The sequence below is a fragment of the Bidens hawaiensis genome, unplaced genomic scaffold (assembly GCF_021521415.1).
Source record: "Bidens hawaiensis isolate Kalapana, Puna unplaced genomic scaffold, B.hawaiensis_p1.1 tig00009541_1, whole genome shotgun sequence".
NCBI lineage: Eukaryota > Viridiplantae > Streptophyta > Magnoliopsida > Asterales > Asteraceae > Bidens > Bidens hawaiensis.
The window spans coordinates 887,538-904,401 of NW_027491709.1; the positions used below are offsets into that span (position 1 = coordinate 887,538).

General features: G+C 39.9%; 1 protein-coding gene across 2 annotated transcripts; it reads left to right on the forward strand.

Annotated features, from left to right (window-relative positions):
- Positions 1 to 1,319: 1,319 nt before the first annotated feature.
- On the forward strand, positions 1,320 to 6,146 carry LOC143532763 (translocase of chloroplast 159, chloroplastic-like). 2 transcript variants are annotated; one of them, XM_077027721.1, is made up of 3 exons: positions 1,320 to 1,848; positions 2,695 to 2,874; positions 2,959 to 6,146. In XM_077027721.1, exons 1-3 carry the CDS (start codon positions 1,359 to 1,361, stop codon positions 6,024 to 6,026), a joined length of 3,738 nt encoding a protein of 1,245 aa, XP_076883836.1. In that variant the 5' UTR covers positions 1,320 to 1,358; the 3' UTR covers positions 6,027 to 6,146. The 2 variants fall into 2 exon arrangements, with proteins under 2 accessions (XP_076883836.1, XP_076883835.1); XM_077027720.1 differs by having other exon boundaries at positions 2,695 to 6,146.
- The last annotated feature ends 10,718 nt before the right edge of the window (positions 6,147 to 16,864 follow it).

The window sequence follows — 16,864 nt, forward strand, 5'->3', positions numbered from 1 at the left end:
TTATATAATTATTTGTTGTGTCAAAATTGGTGATCATCTCACTTAACATGTGTTGTTGACAAACTCCGTTTTCTACGCATATACAGGATGCTTTGTATTGAAGATTGAAGTTGGACACTTAGACAAGACCTTATGATATAAACAAGATAACCTATTTGAGCTTACATTCATGTATTTAAATTGTTTGTTCTATTTGGATATCGTGTGTATTTATTTCAATAAAATAATTAATTAGATATTGTCATATTTTATGTATGATAGTATCTTTGAGCTGTGAGCAATCGAATCACGCCCCAGCATTTCCGCGTTAGGTTGGGGTGTGACAAGCGCGCCACATAATGCTTATACGCAAGCAATCCAATATGTGTAGACAATGTCATTCGCATAAATGTTGCTAGAACGCGCGCAACCGGTGGCGACAATCAAGAAGCAAAGATGAAATGTACAGTAAGTTCAAACAAACTACTTTATAACCTAATCCGTTTTGACGGACGTGTTCTGACCCGAAGCCCGTTTTGACATGACCCCTTTCGATCTAAACCATCCCGACATGAACTAAATTAACGTTTTTTTTGTATTAACTTGTTCAAACCCTAACTCGCTTCGACCCCATTAGCCAAACATGCTCGACCCGTTGCCGGTAATAACTTGTAATCACGTAACATGCTAATTTTTTAAAAATTAATAAACTATAACAATACCATACTCAAATTAAAGATAATAAAATGCTCGTTTTTATTGTGTATTTTTTTCGAAAAAATATTAACAAGTGAAAAAGTTATGGCCGTTAAAAAGCCGTGAGGGTAATTGGTTTAGAACCAGGGGAAAATGTGTAAGTATTTAATTAATTAACAAAACTTGATTGAAGTTGAAGGACCATTATTGTAATTATCATTGAATGAGTAAAGACTATATTACCCCTACATTATTAAAATTATATGTATTATTACTTGTGTAATATACAATAAAAGTGATACCTCTTAAAATAAAAAACACTTATATCATATATAATATAATATAAATATAATATCCGATAATTAATTTTCTTTATTTTTATCATTTCCGAATCAACTATCTACAAACGTAAATGCAAATGCAAATGCAAAAAATCTCTCTCCCAATCAGGGGTAAATCCGTCATATCCCATACACTCACCAAAAGCCCAACAACAAAAGCCCCCCAAACCCCTCACTTTTGTTTCTGTGTGTAGCGGCTGCCTGCCATTTCTTTCTTTCTTCCATCCTCTTCGCCCAAAACCTTATCCTTCAATTTCATACCCTTATCATAAACCCTAACTCCCCAATTCCACCATCAATTTCACCTCTTAATCATCCACCTGTTTCACAATTTCACTATCCATGGACTCCAAACCATCAGCCTCTCTTTCTTCCGACAAAATTGAATCCAACGGTGTCAATTCCGTTGTTGATAATAATAATAATTTGAAGAGTGTTGTTGTTAGTAGTGATGACGAAACCGAGGGTTTTGCTAGCGGTGAGGAAGAGGCGTTTGAGACGGTGATAGATAATAATAATAAGGATTTAGAAACCCTAGCGAATGTAGATGAAGGTGAGGAGACGTTTTCGGAGCCTTCGGAGTTTCCGTTGCCGAAAACCGAAGCGGATGATGAGGTTAATGATGCCGAAAAGGTTAAGTTAGGGATAGGAAGTGAAGGAGATAAGGCTGGGGAGAATACAAGTGTTGTGGAGAATGGTGTGAAGGTTACTGAGGAAGGGGATTCGGTTGTCGAGGAGGTGAAGGTTGAGACGCCTGCGCCGGGTGTGGTGGTGGTGGTTGCGAATACAGATGAGGATGAGGATGTGTTGTTGGTTGGTGGCTCTGATGAAGGTAATGAATTTGTTGTTTGAAGTGATTGAATTTAGAGTTTTGATGTTTATGTTTATCCGTTAAGCTTTTATTGGACAAGCGAATGGTTTGTGAACGGGTAGGGTAATTGAATGAAATTTTTTGTTTGTGTTTGTTTATTGAGGAAATGAGCTTGGTCATGAACGGTTCACGAACACAAATGAACGGACGCTATATAACACAAACCATGTTTTATATTTCGTGTTTGTTTATTAAGGAAATGAACTTGTTTGTGAACGATTCACGAAATACGAACTAACACTATACAACACAAACCATGTTTTATTCGAGTTTGTTTATTAAAGAAATGAACTTGTTTATGAACGGTTCACAACCAAAAACGAATGAACACAAATCCTTACAAACACTGTTTTATTTTATTTGGCTAATCAATAATGGTCACTGGTAACGGTTCGATCCAAATACCAAGTCTGTGTTACTTTTTTTTTTAAACATTCATATTGATATGTTAGTTTACATATAAATTAATCACAAAATACTGATATATATATATATATATATATTTGTTTTGTAATTAATAGTTTTGCTTAAATGAATATGATAAGACTAGAAAAGTCATTAAGAAGTATAAAAACATTTAATGAACAAACACAAACAAACGGACGTTAACAGACGTAAGCTAACACATTTTATAGCGTTCACAAACACGGTTGAATGAGCATGGCTTCTGTTCATGTTTTTCATTTAGTTAATCGAATGAAATTATGTGTTCATGTTTGTTCGTTTATTATAAACGAATGAACTTCCTGCCGTACGTTTAGTTCATTTACAGAACCATTTCTAATGATGTGAATGTTACTTTTGTAGGTGATTCTGCTGCGGTTAACAACACTGATGAAGAAACGCCTAATTTTGAATCAGTTGATGCAAAAGATGTGAAGGTGGCCACTGAAGGTGAGTCTTATGCGGCAGTGGTCGCTAAAACTGTTGAAGAAAAACCTGAATTACGAACTGCTGATGCAGAAGATGTGAAGGTGACCACTGAAGGTGACTCTGATGCGGCGGCAGTTGATGATGAAAAACCTGAACTTGAAACTGTTGATGCAAAAGATGTGAAGGTGACCGCTGAAGGTGACTCTGATGTGGCGGTGGTTGGTAAGGTTGATGTTGAAAAACCTGAATTAGCATCTGTTGAGGCAGAAGATGTGAAGGTGACCCCTGAAGTTGATTCTGTTGTGGACGACGCCGTAGATGTTGATTTGCCACTACCAGGAGTGGCGGCGGTGGCGGTAGTTACTAAGGTGGAAGAAGATGGTGCTGATGTGGCGGAAACTGATAAGTTGAGTTCTGTTTTAGAAGAAGTGGTGGATAAGGAGGTTGTTGGAGTAACTGATAGCAAGTTTGCACCATTGGCGGTTGAAGATGTAGAGAAGGAAGTTGATTATTCGGGTCAAGAAACCGAGCCAGTGGTTGTTAAGACCGCTTTGAATGATGTTGAAGATGTTTCTGTAGTTGGTTTGGAGGGAGACGCAGATAAGTCAACTGAAGTGTTGACCAAAGATAAGCCTGAGGATGCAGATAATGGTATAGAAAACAGGCCGGCTGACAAATTCGTTCTAGAAGAATCTGATGGGTCCCATTCAGATGAAAGTTCAGAAGCCGCTAAGCAGTTTATAGAGGAGCTGGAAGGCGACGGTGGTTCCAATACTGATGGTGAGAGTTCTCTAGATCGTTCACAAATGGACGGTCAGATCGTCACTGATTCAGAAGAAGAGGATGATGAAGAAGATGGGAAAGAGCTTTTTGATTCAGCCGCGTTAGCCGCCCTTCTGAAAGCAGCGGCTGATGGCAGTTCAGAGGGCGGAAACATTACCTTCTCTTCAGAAGACGGGTCAAGGCTTTTTACAGTTGAACGCCCGGCTGGGTTAGGCTCTTCACTTCAGGCCATGAGAGCTGCCCCAAGGCCGCCACGTGCCAACATTTTTAATCCCACAAGTCTCATGAGTGCTGGTGAAACCGAACCCAATTTAACTGAAGAAGAAAGGACGAAACTTGAGAAACTACAAGCCATCAGGATGAAGTTCTTAAGACTTGTTCAAAGATTAGGGCTTTCACCAGACGAATCAGTAGCTGCACAGGTTCTTTACAGGCTGGCACTCATCGTGGGCCGACAAACGGGTCAAGCGTTTAGTCTTGATGCTGCTAAACGAAAGGCTAGCGAGCTTGAAGCTGCTGCTGGTGATACTGAGCTTGACTTCTCGGTCAACATTTTGGTCATTGGAAAAGCTGGTGTCGGTAAAAGTGCTACAATTAACTCCATCTTTGGTGAAGAAAAAACCCCGGTTGGTGCTTTTCATACCGCTACTGGTACTGTTAAGGAGATAACGGGTGTGGTGGGTGGAGTTACTGTTCGGGTTTTGGACACACCTGGGCTTCGGACCTCTGTGATGGAACAAGGGTATAACAGGAGTGTATTAGCATCAGCTAAAAGGTTCACAAAGAAAAATCCGCCTGATATTGTTCTTTATGTGGACCGTTTGGATGCACAGACCCGAGATCATAATGACATTCCATTACTCAAAACCATCACCAGCTCACTCGGTTCTGCCATCTGGCGAAGCGCAATTGTTACTTTCACACATGGCGCGTCAGCCCCACCTGAGGGGTCGAACGGGACTCCGTTGAGTTATGAAATGTTCGTGACTCAACGGTCACATGTGGTTCAACAAGCCATCGGCCAAGCGGTTGGTGATTTGAGAATGATGAGTCCGGGTTTGATGAACCCGGTTTCTTTAGTTGAGAACCATCAGTCTTGTCGGAAGAATCGTGAAGATCAAAAGGTGCTTCCAAATGGTCAAACTTGGCGGCCACAGCTTCTTATGTTGTGTTACTCGATGAAGATATTATCAGAAGCGAATGCTTTGACTAAACCACAAGACCCGTTTGACAGCCGGAAGCTTTTCGGGTTCCGTGTGCGGGCCCCACCACTACCGTACATGTTGTCTTCTATGTTACAGTCTCGTGCTCACCCGAAGCTGTCGGCCGATCAGGGTGGTGACGCTGGTGATTCAGATGTTGACCTGGCAGAGTTGACCGATTCTGACCGTGAAGAAGATGAAGATGAGTATGACCAGCTCCCCCCCTTCAAACCATTAAAACGATCTCAACTTGCAAAGCTTAGCAAAGAACAGAAAAAAGCTTACTATGATGAATATGATTACCGAGTGAAGCTTTTACAGAAGAAACAATGGAAAGAAGAAGTTAAAAGGATGAAAGAAATGAAAAAGAAAGGCCCCGATGGTTTGACCGGTCAGACTTACCAGGAAGAAGAAGGCGAAGGGGACGCACCCGCACCAATAGCAGTCCCGTTACCCGACATGGCATTACCACCGTCTTTCGACAGTGATAACCCTGCGTACCGGTTCCGTTTCTTGGAGCCCACTTCACAGTTTCTGGCCCGACCCGTTCTTGACACCCACGGTTGGGACCATGACTGTGGTTATGATGGAGTCAACGTTGAACAAACCTTAGCCATTGCTAACCGTTTTCCTGCTGTGATCTCGGTTCAAGTCACCAAAGATAAGAAAGATTTCAGCATTAATATGGATTCCTCGGTTTCTGCGAAATACGGGGAGAATGTTTCTACTATGGCCGGTTTTGACATCCAACCGATCGGGAAACAGTTGGCTTATATAGTCAGAGGCGAGACCAAATTCAAGAATTTGAAGAAAAACAAAACTGCTGCAGGGGTGTCGGTCACGTTTCTTGGGGAAAACATTGTGACCGGGTTTAAAGTCGAAGATCAAATCGCACTCGGGAGACAATACGCGATCATCGGGAGTGCGGGTACGGTTTGGTTCCAAACAGATTCGGCTTATGGAGCCAACATCGAGGTCCAACGACGTGAGCTCGATTACCCGATCGGTCAAATCCAGTCAACTATCGGGTTATCTATTATAAAATGGAGGGGTGATTTGGCGCTCGGGTTAAACAGTTTGGCTCAATTTTCAGCGGGGCGGAACTCGAAAGTGACTCTTCGAGCCGGGCTTAATAATAAAATGAGTGGGCAAATCACGGTTAAAACAAGCAGCTCGGAGTATCTTTCACTCGCACTTGCAGCGGTTATTCCTTCGGTCATATCGGCTTACAAGAAGTTGCGGTCCGCTGGTGGTGATGGTGACAAGTACTCTCCTTATTAAGGTTAGCCGGCTTTTATTTATGGTGTTTTGAAGATCATTGTTCTTGGTTTTATTAAATAATATGCTTTATTCAGCAGTTAAAATGTTTTTGTTTAATTTTGTAAAATCACAAAGATGATGAGATGAAGTTATGAGATACTTATCTTTGGGTTATCTTTATATGTTCCTCTTTTTTATAAATCATATTATTTTTATCAGGATTATGTTGTATTGTCAATTTGTCATTGTTAATCATTGTTATAAGCAACAACGAAGAATTGAATTATTAAAAAAAAAATTGACATGAAAGTTTTTTTTATCATTGTTAATCATTGTTGCATTCAAAGTTTTTTTTTTCCTTGTCAAATAATTATTTGACATGGAATTCATCTAGTTTTATCTGATTTTGGATATTAGCCAGAACTCTAAGTTGAAAGTTTTTGTCAACTCTACTTAAAGAGTCTCATAAGCAATGTTTCATAACTAGATCGGACAACAAACCGGACTGGCTACTGGGACAACTGGTCAGACTGGCCGAACAACTTTTTCTCAAAAATGGCTGTCAAGGTTGGAAAAAATTTAAATTTAAAAAAAAATATATTTTTTCATAGTAAACCAGATCAACCAGTCCGGTTCTCTGGTCGGACCGGTGAACCGCTCTGAGTCGGCCGATTTTTTAAGAACTGGGCGAACTATATAAAAGCGGGCCGGTCAGGTGACTGAATCTTGGTTGGACTAGTCGAGCCAGTCCGGTCTCCAAAACACTGCTCATAAGTGAAGCCATGGTCTTGTTTTTATATTCAAGCTTAAACTCGATCTTGTATAAGCTCAGTTTGTTTCGAGTTTTTATTAAGTATGCTTGAGCCTCACAAGTGAAACCATGGTCTTGCTTCACGGTCTTATTTTTATATTAAAGCTTAAACTCGTTCTTTTAAGCTTGGTTTGATTCAAGTTTTTATTAAAAGTCTACTTGAACTTCTTAAGTGAAGCCATGGTCTTATTTTTTATGATTAAGCTTAAAGTCGATCTTGTTTAAGCTCGGTTTGAGCCAAGTTCTTTTTAAGGTGCTGTTTGTTTTTGCAGACATAAACTGTCTGCAAGCTGATTTCATCTGTTTTCATGTCTGCAACTGAAGATGTGGTCTGAAGATCTGCAAGCTGAAAATATAAGACTGTTTGTTTTTATAAGCTGATACTGTCTGCATAACTGTCAAACTTATCTCACAAGATAGAAGTCATTTATTCAAGTTACATCTAGTTTTTAGTCTTTGCTTGCCATGCCGATTTGGTTTTGGTGGGTGGTGGAAGGTGGTGGTGGTGGATGGTGGTAGTGGCGGCGGACGGTGGGTAGTGGCGGTGGATGGTGGTGGTGGACAATGGGTGGTGGTGATGGATGGTTTTGGTTGGTGGTGGACGGTGGTGGTGATGGATGGTGGTGGTGGTGGGTGATGGATGGTGGTGGTGGCGGTGATGGATGGTGGTGGTGGTGATGGATGGTGGTGGTGATGGATGGTGGGTGGTGGACGGTGGTGGTGATGGATGGTGGTGGTGGTGGCGGACGGTGGTGGTGATGGATGGTGGGTGGTGGACGGTGGTGGTGATGGATGGTGGGTGGTGGACGGTGGTGGTGGCGGTGATGGATGGTGGTGGTGGTGGCGGTGATGGATGGTGGTGGTGGTGGGTGATGGATGGTGGTGGTGGCGGTGATGGATGGTGGTGGTGGTGGCGGACGGTGGTGGTGATGGATGGTGGGTGGTGGACGGTGGTGGTGATGGATGGTGGGTGGTGGACGGTGGTGGTGGCGGTGGATGGTGGTGGACGGTGGCGGCGGGGTACGGGGGTGGTGGTGGCGGCGTACGGTGGGTGGTGGTGTTGGCGGACGGTGGTAGGAGCAGTGGATGAGAGGGTGGCTGCAAAGGTTTTTTTGTGAAGATGTTTTAAGCAAGATTTCCTTGCTTTTCTTTTAAGATGAAAGAAGATAACTTCAGATCTGTTTTAAGAAAAAAAACAAACAGTCTTCAAGGGTAATGTCTGCGCGCCTGCAGACATTAGCTCCCTTGAAGATGTTTGAAGAAAAAACAAACACCCCCTAAGTCTATTTAAGCCTCATAAGTGAAACCATGGACTTATTTTCATATACAAGCTTAAACTCGATCTTGTTTTAAGCTCAACATATTTCAAGTTTTATTAATTTCACTTGAGCGGTTGAGCCTCATGAGTGAAGTCATGGTCTTATTTTTCTATTCAATCTTAAACTTAATCTTGTTTAAGCTCGGTTTAATTCAAGTTTTTATTAAATTGATCTCAAATAGCTTATAAACAGCTCGACCAATTTACAGCAATAAATGAAACCGACTATTTGTACTTTATGTTCATTATAATAATTAACTTCAATGAAAGTTCCATTTGAATTGGCCATTGATGAGTTCAAATCATTGTAACTAGTTTTTATATTTTTAATTCTTCAAGCTATTTATTTTTCATATTTTACTCCACAAATGCATTCATTCCAATTTCTTTTAGGCCCGATTTCTTTGACAATTTTTTATTTTTAAAAAATCCACAAAGAAATCAAACGTGTCAAGCCCGTAGCTAAAAACATGCCTAAACCATGATGCCTGGTTGTTATTTATGTCTTGTATCAATATGTTTACACTCCTATATCCTCATATAAAAGGTATGTTCTCTTATTTAACTAAGGAGTTAAGTTTCGTTTTTTGTTATTTTATATGAATTATTTGTCATTAACAAGTTAACCAACCAAAATATATATTACTATTACTAATATATAAAGAGAAGTTTGGCTACGCTGGACTATGATTGGTCCATTTGGCAAAATTCCATTGGACCAAGTTTTGTTTTTTTTGTTTTGTCTTTTGTTTTAAACTTTGATAATTATATTTCTAATTATCTTTGTTATGTTTGTTTTTTATTAGTTTAGTTTCAATACCAATATACCGTAACGGATGTGATAAAAACTGACATAATTTGCGTAGACTTACCGCATTTTGTTTTAGTTATGGTACCATAACAAAACTGACCGAATGACAATTCTTTTTTTTAGTTTGGTTTTATAACGAACGTGAAAAACCCAACCAAATTTGCACAGACTCACCGTCAAGGACCAACAACGCTCGAGTTTCACCGACTAACGCTATCCCAATGTTCCATCTCAATTTTTATAACTTTTTTTGTTTTAGTTTCCGTACAATAACACATGTAACAGAAACTGGCCGAATTCACGTCAACTTACCGCCTTAACACTTAAGACCGGTAATGCTTGTGTCTTACCAACGTTCGGATTTACCAACCTGCCCGGTGCAACGCGCCGGGTTAAAAACTAGTTGGTAAACATTTAAAATGTCTTGATGTGACCAAACTTTTCACTACTTGCTATTTAACATAACACATCTAATCCAATGGCTTGACAATGATTCCGCTAATATAACTAGTTATATCAAGTCACGTTTTTATGAACATAATAGTAACGACATGAGGGTGGCGCCACGGTGTGCCCGTCATGTGTGAGATGATTGGCGTGAGTGAGCGCACACTCGTTACACGTTAGACAAGGCATGAGCAATGAATAATTAATTAAATAATTACTAAATGATTTTTAAAAGTAAAATAAGAAAGTGAATGGTGAGTGACAAGTATAAGTGGGAATGAATTAGTAGGTGAATAAGACAGGTGATGATTAGGCTCTTGTGGTAACTATGGACAAGATAAAAAGATAATCTATCACGTTTAAGAATAAGGGCACGTTCGTTTCACAGAATTCGTTAGAATTCAAAGGAATTGACATTAAAATTCCATGGTATGGCGTGTTCGTTTCGTTTGAATTGAAATCTTAATTTTATTTAGGTGTGTTCGGTTGTCAAGGAATTGGAATTGGAATTGGAATTCAATTCCTTCAAGTTCTTGTAAATAAAAGAATTCTAAATCCTTCCAAAATGTGGAGGATTTCAAGTGAATTTGTTGGAATCTTTTCTCAGATTTTATTATTTTTTATTATTATGATTTTTTAACGAGAACAACGAATAAATATTTTAGTTTTTTTCACTTTTTTTGTTTTTGATTTATATTTTGAGTTATGAATTTTTTATTAGTATTTTTGAATATTTTTTTGGAGGGTTTTTTTATCTTAATAGAAAACTCCTAAAAAAATTCAAAAAAAAAAAAAAAAATCATAACCAAAATATAAATCAAAAACAAAAAATCTAAAAAAACTAAAATGTTTCCGCCATTATCCTTGTTAAAAAAAACGATTCCAATTCATTTGTTAAACGAACACATCAAGAATGGAATTGGATTTCAATTCTTTTAAATTCCAATACCTATTGGAATTTCATATTCCATATCCAATTCCTTCAAATTCCAAATCCTATGCAAATTCTAACTCTAATTTCATTCCATCATGTTAAACGAACGCGTCCTAAATGTTAAATGTTGAGTACACATTAACATCCTCCCAAGTCATAACCTATAACAGAAATTTACCACTCAGTATATGCTTTGCCAACTCAAAAAATGTGTAGAGGTGTCAAGGGCTGGTGGCGTCGTGTATTATATGACTTGTTTGACTAGCACATAGTTTTGCATGTCGGTCAATTATTTGATACGGTACAAGGCTCTGCCAATTATTTAACACGATGCAAGATTAGGCCAATTCTTTGACACGTTTCAAGATTCCGTCAATTACTTAACACGACACAATATTCCATCGACACAACTATATATAGGACTATAAGTTCATTTTATTTATTCAATTCTCATTTCATCCTATTAATTTCAACACCATATTATTAGTTTCAGTCAAAAACTAGGTAGCGATGTTTGACGATAACTACTTAGTATCAGGTGTTGAATGTTTTAGCAATAAATCAGCCTTTTCCCCAATCGAGTGTAACCTTTTGTGCTTATATTAATATTGTCCCCAACTCTACTATTGGTAACAAATGTATGTATTGTTCTAGGTGCTCATGTCACTAGAGGTCTTGATGGATTGGGTGTAAACAAGATGTCGTGAGATTGGTCTAGCTATACTCACCCAAAGATCAAAGAAAAACGTTGCAGTCATATAACAAAGTTTTTCTCAAGTATGGTCGTGGTGACGAGAAAAAAAAAAAACTAAACTTCTATTTAATTTTATATAGAATTATAAAAACATCTAGCCCTCACCCAAATGGTTGAATTATATGATTAATAAATATGTTATATATGACTACAAATAATATGTTACTAGCATAATAAGACCATGACCAATGTAAGGTATTTATTTTGCATTTGGATGACGTGACATATGCATTGAAAGACTTGCATTGGAGTGTATATGCATTTAAGGTAACGTTTGAGGTGAGGTGCATTGTATTTGGAGTATTGTGAGAGGAAAGAAGAAAGAAGAGTTAAGAAAGAGAATAAGTTGAAAAGAGAGAAAAAGGTGATAGGACAGAATGATGCGATATATCCTTTGCGTTGACCACAGTCTAATATAATCCTTTTGAACAAGTCATCAAAGAGGACTATATCGATTTTAAGACACTATGCTTAACTCTTGACTGTTTTATGTGCTAAAGATATATGATTAGGGTTGTAAATGAACCAAACGTTCGGCGAATAGTTCGTGAATCGTTAAGCGGAAAGTTTGTTTACGTTCGTTCGTTCGTTCGTTTAATAAATGAACGAACACAAACAAGAAATTTTGTTTATTTAGTTAAATAAACGAACATGAACAGAGGCTACGCTCGTTCATTTGTGTTCGTGAACGTTCGGTAATGTGTTCATTTATGTTTGTTTACGTTCGTTTGTTTATTTTTATTAGTTAAAGGTTTGTTTTATATTTTTATAATATCTTATTTGTAATAACTAACCTAACATTTGAATTTTATAATTTTATTATTTATGTCATGTTTGTTTCGTTAATGTTTGTTTTATAAAGTCTTGCTTTAACTAACAACAAATATAACTTTTGTTTCATAGACATTATCAATTAAAAACCATCAATTGGGGTATGATTATGCTTATGATTATTATTATCACAAAGTGTTAACGCTATATTTAATTAAAATGATTATGTGTAATTTTTTGGATTAACAATGTCACATTTGTTGTTTTTTTTTTGTTTACGTTCATTTGCGTTCGTAAATTGTTCGTTAACATGTTGAATTCCTTAATAAATGAACACAAACAAGATTTGCCGTTTGATTAGCGTTCGTGAACCATTCGTGAACAAGTTTAATGCTAAACAAGCGAACATGAACAAGGCTTCATTCGATTCGGTTCGTTTGCAGCCATATATATGATAAATGACTAGTTTGTCTATAAATGAGCCCCTTGCTATCTCTAGAAAAATATCAAAGAAGGAAAAGGATTATATAACTACATAAAATTTGGGTCAACAAAAGAATATTGACTTGGTCACTTGGCATGTAAATGTCTGATATTGATTTGTTCATCGAACCTTTCAACTTGTGCTAGTTTAGGTTCGTTCCATTTATTGCTAGCTTTGTACTTGATTTTTTCATAACCTGAGTTCAGTTATCAAATCATTCTACAAGTTCTCTTCATCATTAATCAAATATGAGTGTTGGTTTTTCATTTTCTTCCTACCTTTATCTACTTCTTTTTATGGCCTTATTTCATTTGTGTTTATCTAATGCAAATTCCAGTACTATGCTATGCATGGACGATGAAAGACAAGCACTTCTCCGGTTCAAGCATGGACTCATAGATGATGCAGGTCTGCTTTCATCTTGGGTTCATGAGGAGAATAGTGATTGTTGCAAATGGTCTGGAATTGCTTGTGATAACATAACACGTCATGTTCACACGATTCATCTTCCAAGTAATTGCCGCATCGCTGATTACGCTCCAAGGGAGACGAAAGAAGAATGCTTGAAGCAAAAAGTAAGAGGAGATTTAAGCCCATCTGTAGGTTCCCTTGACGGATTACACGAGATATCCCGATATACACAGGTGCGGAATCCCTGTGTAGATCGTTACGGACGTAGAATACAATCACACGAAACACACGAATACGATACGAACAAACACACGTTATATTAATTACTCAAACCGTGATACTTACAGACTCTCGACCTCACGTCACTCGACTCACTGAATTACACGTAACTTGAACTACTCAATCAACCCCTAAACAGAAAACCCGTAGCCTATATAAATACACGACAACTTCGCCTCAGGCGAAGTTGTCCATAACTTCGCTTGTTCAACAAGTTCGCCTAGGCGAACTTGTCAACAACTTCGCTTGGTTAACAAGTTCGCCTAAGCGAACTTGTCAACAACTTCGCTTTAACAAACAAATACACAAACAATATTACAGACTCGATTACAGACATTAGACATATAAACTACTGACATTTATGCATCAACAGACTCCCCCTTGGCAGTAGCTTCATATCTTGATCTTTCAGCTCTTGTCTCGTAATCCTGTATCTTCACGCGTGCACTCCTTCTCTAACACACACCGTGACTACTCGCTGATATTTCCTTGCTTCATCCTTCCAAGCAGGAATATAGAATATCTTCTTTTCATTCAACACTTGCAGATCAGCTTTCGATAAGTTAACAAGATGCATCGGATCATACACCCTCAGCACTTCTTGTTCATCTTCGTTTTCCATCACGGCTTCAGCAGTCTGGCAATCAACGTACCACCATTTTAGATTCTTCAACACATCTTGAGGCATAGTCTTCATTGGAACCTCCTTGATGCATCGGATCGGTTTGTACTTCATCACCATCCATGGCTTGCCATCTGCTCTCATTCCCCTTTCTGTATCCTCCACGAGCTTTCCTTTCTGTGGCTTTAATAATTCAAACTTCTTCTCTTTTATGCTTTCTTTCCACACTATCTTCCCAATCACTCTTACCATGTTGTCGTCACTTCTATTTATCAGGCCCAACCTGGCCAAATCCTTCACCTCACATTCCGGCAACGTATTGAGAGATCTCAACATTCTTTTGAAGTATTGAATACCATCATAACGCTTCACCACAAACAACTTTATCTGTTCATCATATATCCAACAGATAATTCCCTTCTTCGACTCAGCATAGCCTTTGATGTTATAACTCTTCTTGAACATGGCTGGAACAGCAGGCTTCTTGGTCTTAATAAACCAATGAGCACAGCCTTCCTTCCACCTAGGCTGCTCCTCCCACTCAGTCTTATCCATCTCAGTACCCATGTCGGCTTTCTCAACATCAGGGATCTCGTGTTCAACGTCTTCTACTACTATCTCTCCTTCCTCAATCTCACTCTCAATCTCAATCTGCTCACCGATCTTCTCAATCACATCACTCGGCAGCACATCTTCATCAAACAACACATCATCGCTGAACATATCATCGTCAAGTTCCTTCAGCGCATCAATCACGTCATCCTCAACCAACACCACATCATCACCAGCCGCGTCGACAGACTCCCCCTCAGCTGTGGAAGTACCAAGAGCTTGAGAAGTTCTTGGCAGCTCACCACCTGCATCTTTCGATGCATTGGGATCATCGTCTCGGTCATTTCTTCATTTCGTCCTGAGCTCGTCGCCCTTACAGCTCATCTCCCCCTGAGATGCCAAGAACTCCTTCAAGGCATCTATAATTTTCCCATGCTCAACCAGGAGGGATGACTGTAGTTGATTTGCTTCCACTAGGCTTTGAATAGTCTTCGATTGCTCTGCCACGATCCGCTCTAGTGAAGCTATTCTCTCTGAGTCTGACATAGGCAAAGGCGAGACATCAGAAGCAGGCGTAACCGCAGGTGGTACCATACCTGATAACCCTGCAGTAGTAACGACCGTTGACTCTACAAATCGTGCAGCTACCACCGACTGAGTAAGCGTTGGAGGTGGTAGAGACACGATCTCCGGAGTCGACGTCTGGATAGCAGTGATGGATGGAGTGCCAGCAGATGATGTAGCCACCACGGGAACATCCGCAGCGCTTGTACTTGTAACCTGTACAGAAGAAGGAACAATAGACATACCAGACAGTGCGGCCGGAGCAAAACGTACCATCCTTGAAGTCTCTCCAGCTCCCATGCCAGCACCTATCCTTTCCCGTCTTGATCTTCTAATCAGCTTATGTATATCTTCTTCCTCTTCTGACTCTTCATCATCCTCCGTTCTCTTTCTCTTCCCAAAAGTTCTCTCTCGAGACACCATCAACCGTCTCCCCTCATCCATGATCTCATCCAAATCGGAGTCAGCCATCGATGTAGCTGCTCTAGTAGCTCTCACACCCAAACCTTGTGCAGCCGAGACCTGCACCTCTTCAACTTGATCCATATCAAAATAACCTTGACCTCCAAATACAGCGTCAAGATCTATATCCTCTGCAGCCGACACAACAGGCACAGCAGGTGGAGCTTGAGTTGCTCTTGCCTGTCGCGGTTGAGGATCTCTGAACTCGTCCCCACCAGCAGGAACATACTCTGGGTTAATTAAAAACCCAAACAGTGGAGTATGCCTGGGACGACGTTCAGGGTTGCTCCTCGCACTCGAAGTGCGGCATTGAGCAAAGATACGTTTGCTCACAGATTCCACGTATCTTATCGGGCGTCTCTGAGGTAGACTCGGAGCCACATGGTTCAATATCATCTGGATAAAACGTGGGTACATAATGAACCGCTCCCGAGACATCGCCCTTCTTTGTCTATCAATCTCGTAGAAGACCATTTGACTGAAGCTATAACGTTTGTTATAGGTCAGTGCAGTCATTGCAGACTGCATGGTCGCACCCATACCATCTGTGCCGCCTTCCTCCCAGACATGCAAACTATCATAACGTGCATGAGGAAGCGCCACTGATCTAGAAGGAAACCCTTCCTCCTCTGGGTATCACCTAATGAACCAGAGTAGCCCATTCGGAGAAACGCTCCATCACGAAACGGAGCTACGAACTCAGTTGGGTCGTCCCTCGTCTCTTCTCCAAACCGTAATGCCACCCGTATCTGTTCAGAATTGAATTGAACTTGTTGATTGTTCACAGTCGCTCGCATGACCGGGGGCTCAACACGACAGTCGTATTCGACCGTCTGCCAGAAGTCTTCGATATTTGGTAGAGATATCGGCAGAGTGTTTGTGATGGCATGAAAAATCCTCGAGCGTAGGAGGAAAGTTATGATCTCGCGGTAATCGTCCACGCCGCTCGCCTCCGGGTCAAGTGTAATGTACATATTGTGACCCGGGAAGAATTGACGTTGGTTATCACCATCGTCTCCTCCTGCACCTCCAGCACCAGCTACCGCAGCCATATCTGCAACAAACGAACCAAGTTAGTTAAACATTAAGACTTAGCACAAGTTCGCTTAGTTACCATGAGCGAAGTTGTGATAAACTCATTATAGGCGAAGTTAAAGGTGAGACGAAGTTGGGAACAACTTCGCTTCAGCTTTAAGTTCGTCTAATTAATATTAAGTAAAAATGATCCAGGCGAAGTTAATGTTAACTTCGCCTCATCTCAACATCGCCTCAGGCGAATTTAAGTTTCAGGCGAAGTTACGGATAACTTCGCCTCAGGCGAACTTAAGCTTCGGGCGAAGTTACGGATAACTTCGCCTAAACCCTAACTTCGCCTGAATCTGAATCGGCGACAGTAAGGATTATGGAACAACGTGCAGTTGATGTTTTCGTGATTAAGGAATCCGGAAAACATGATGTTAAGGTTATCTAGACGATAAATCGACATCTCGAACCTTGAACTTAATGAAATCTGGGAAAAATAACTCGGAATCGAAATAAAACAACAAGTTCGCCGGAGAATAGGTAAGTTCGCCGGATAAGTTCGCTGGATATTGAAAAGTGATGAACAGTTTACCTGTTGAACATCCTTATATAGGGT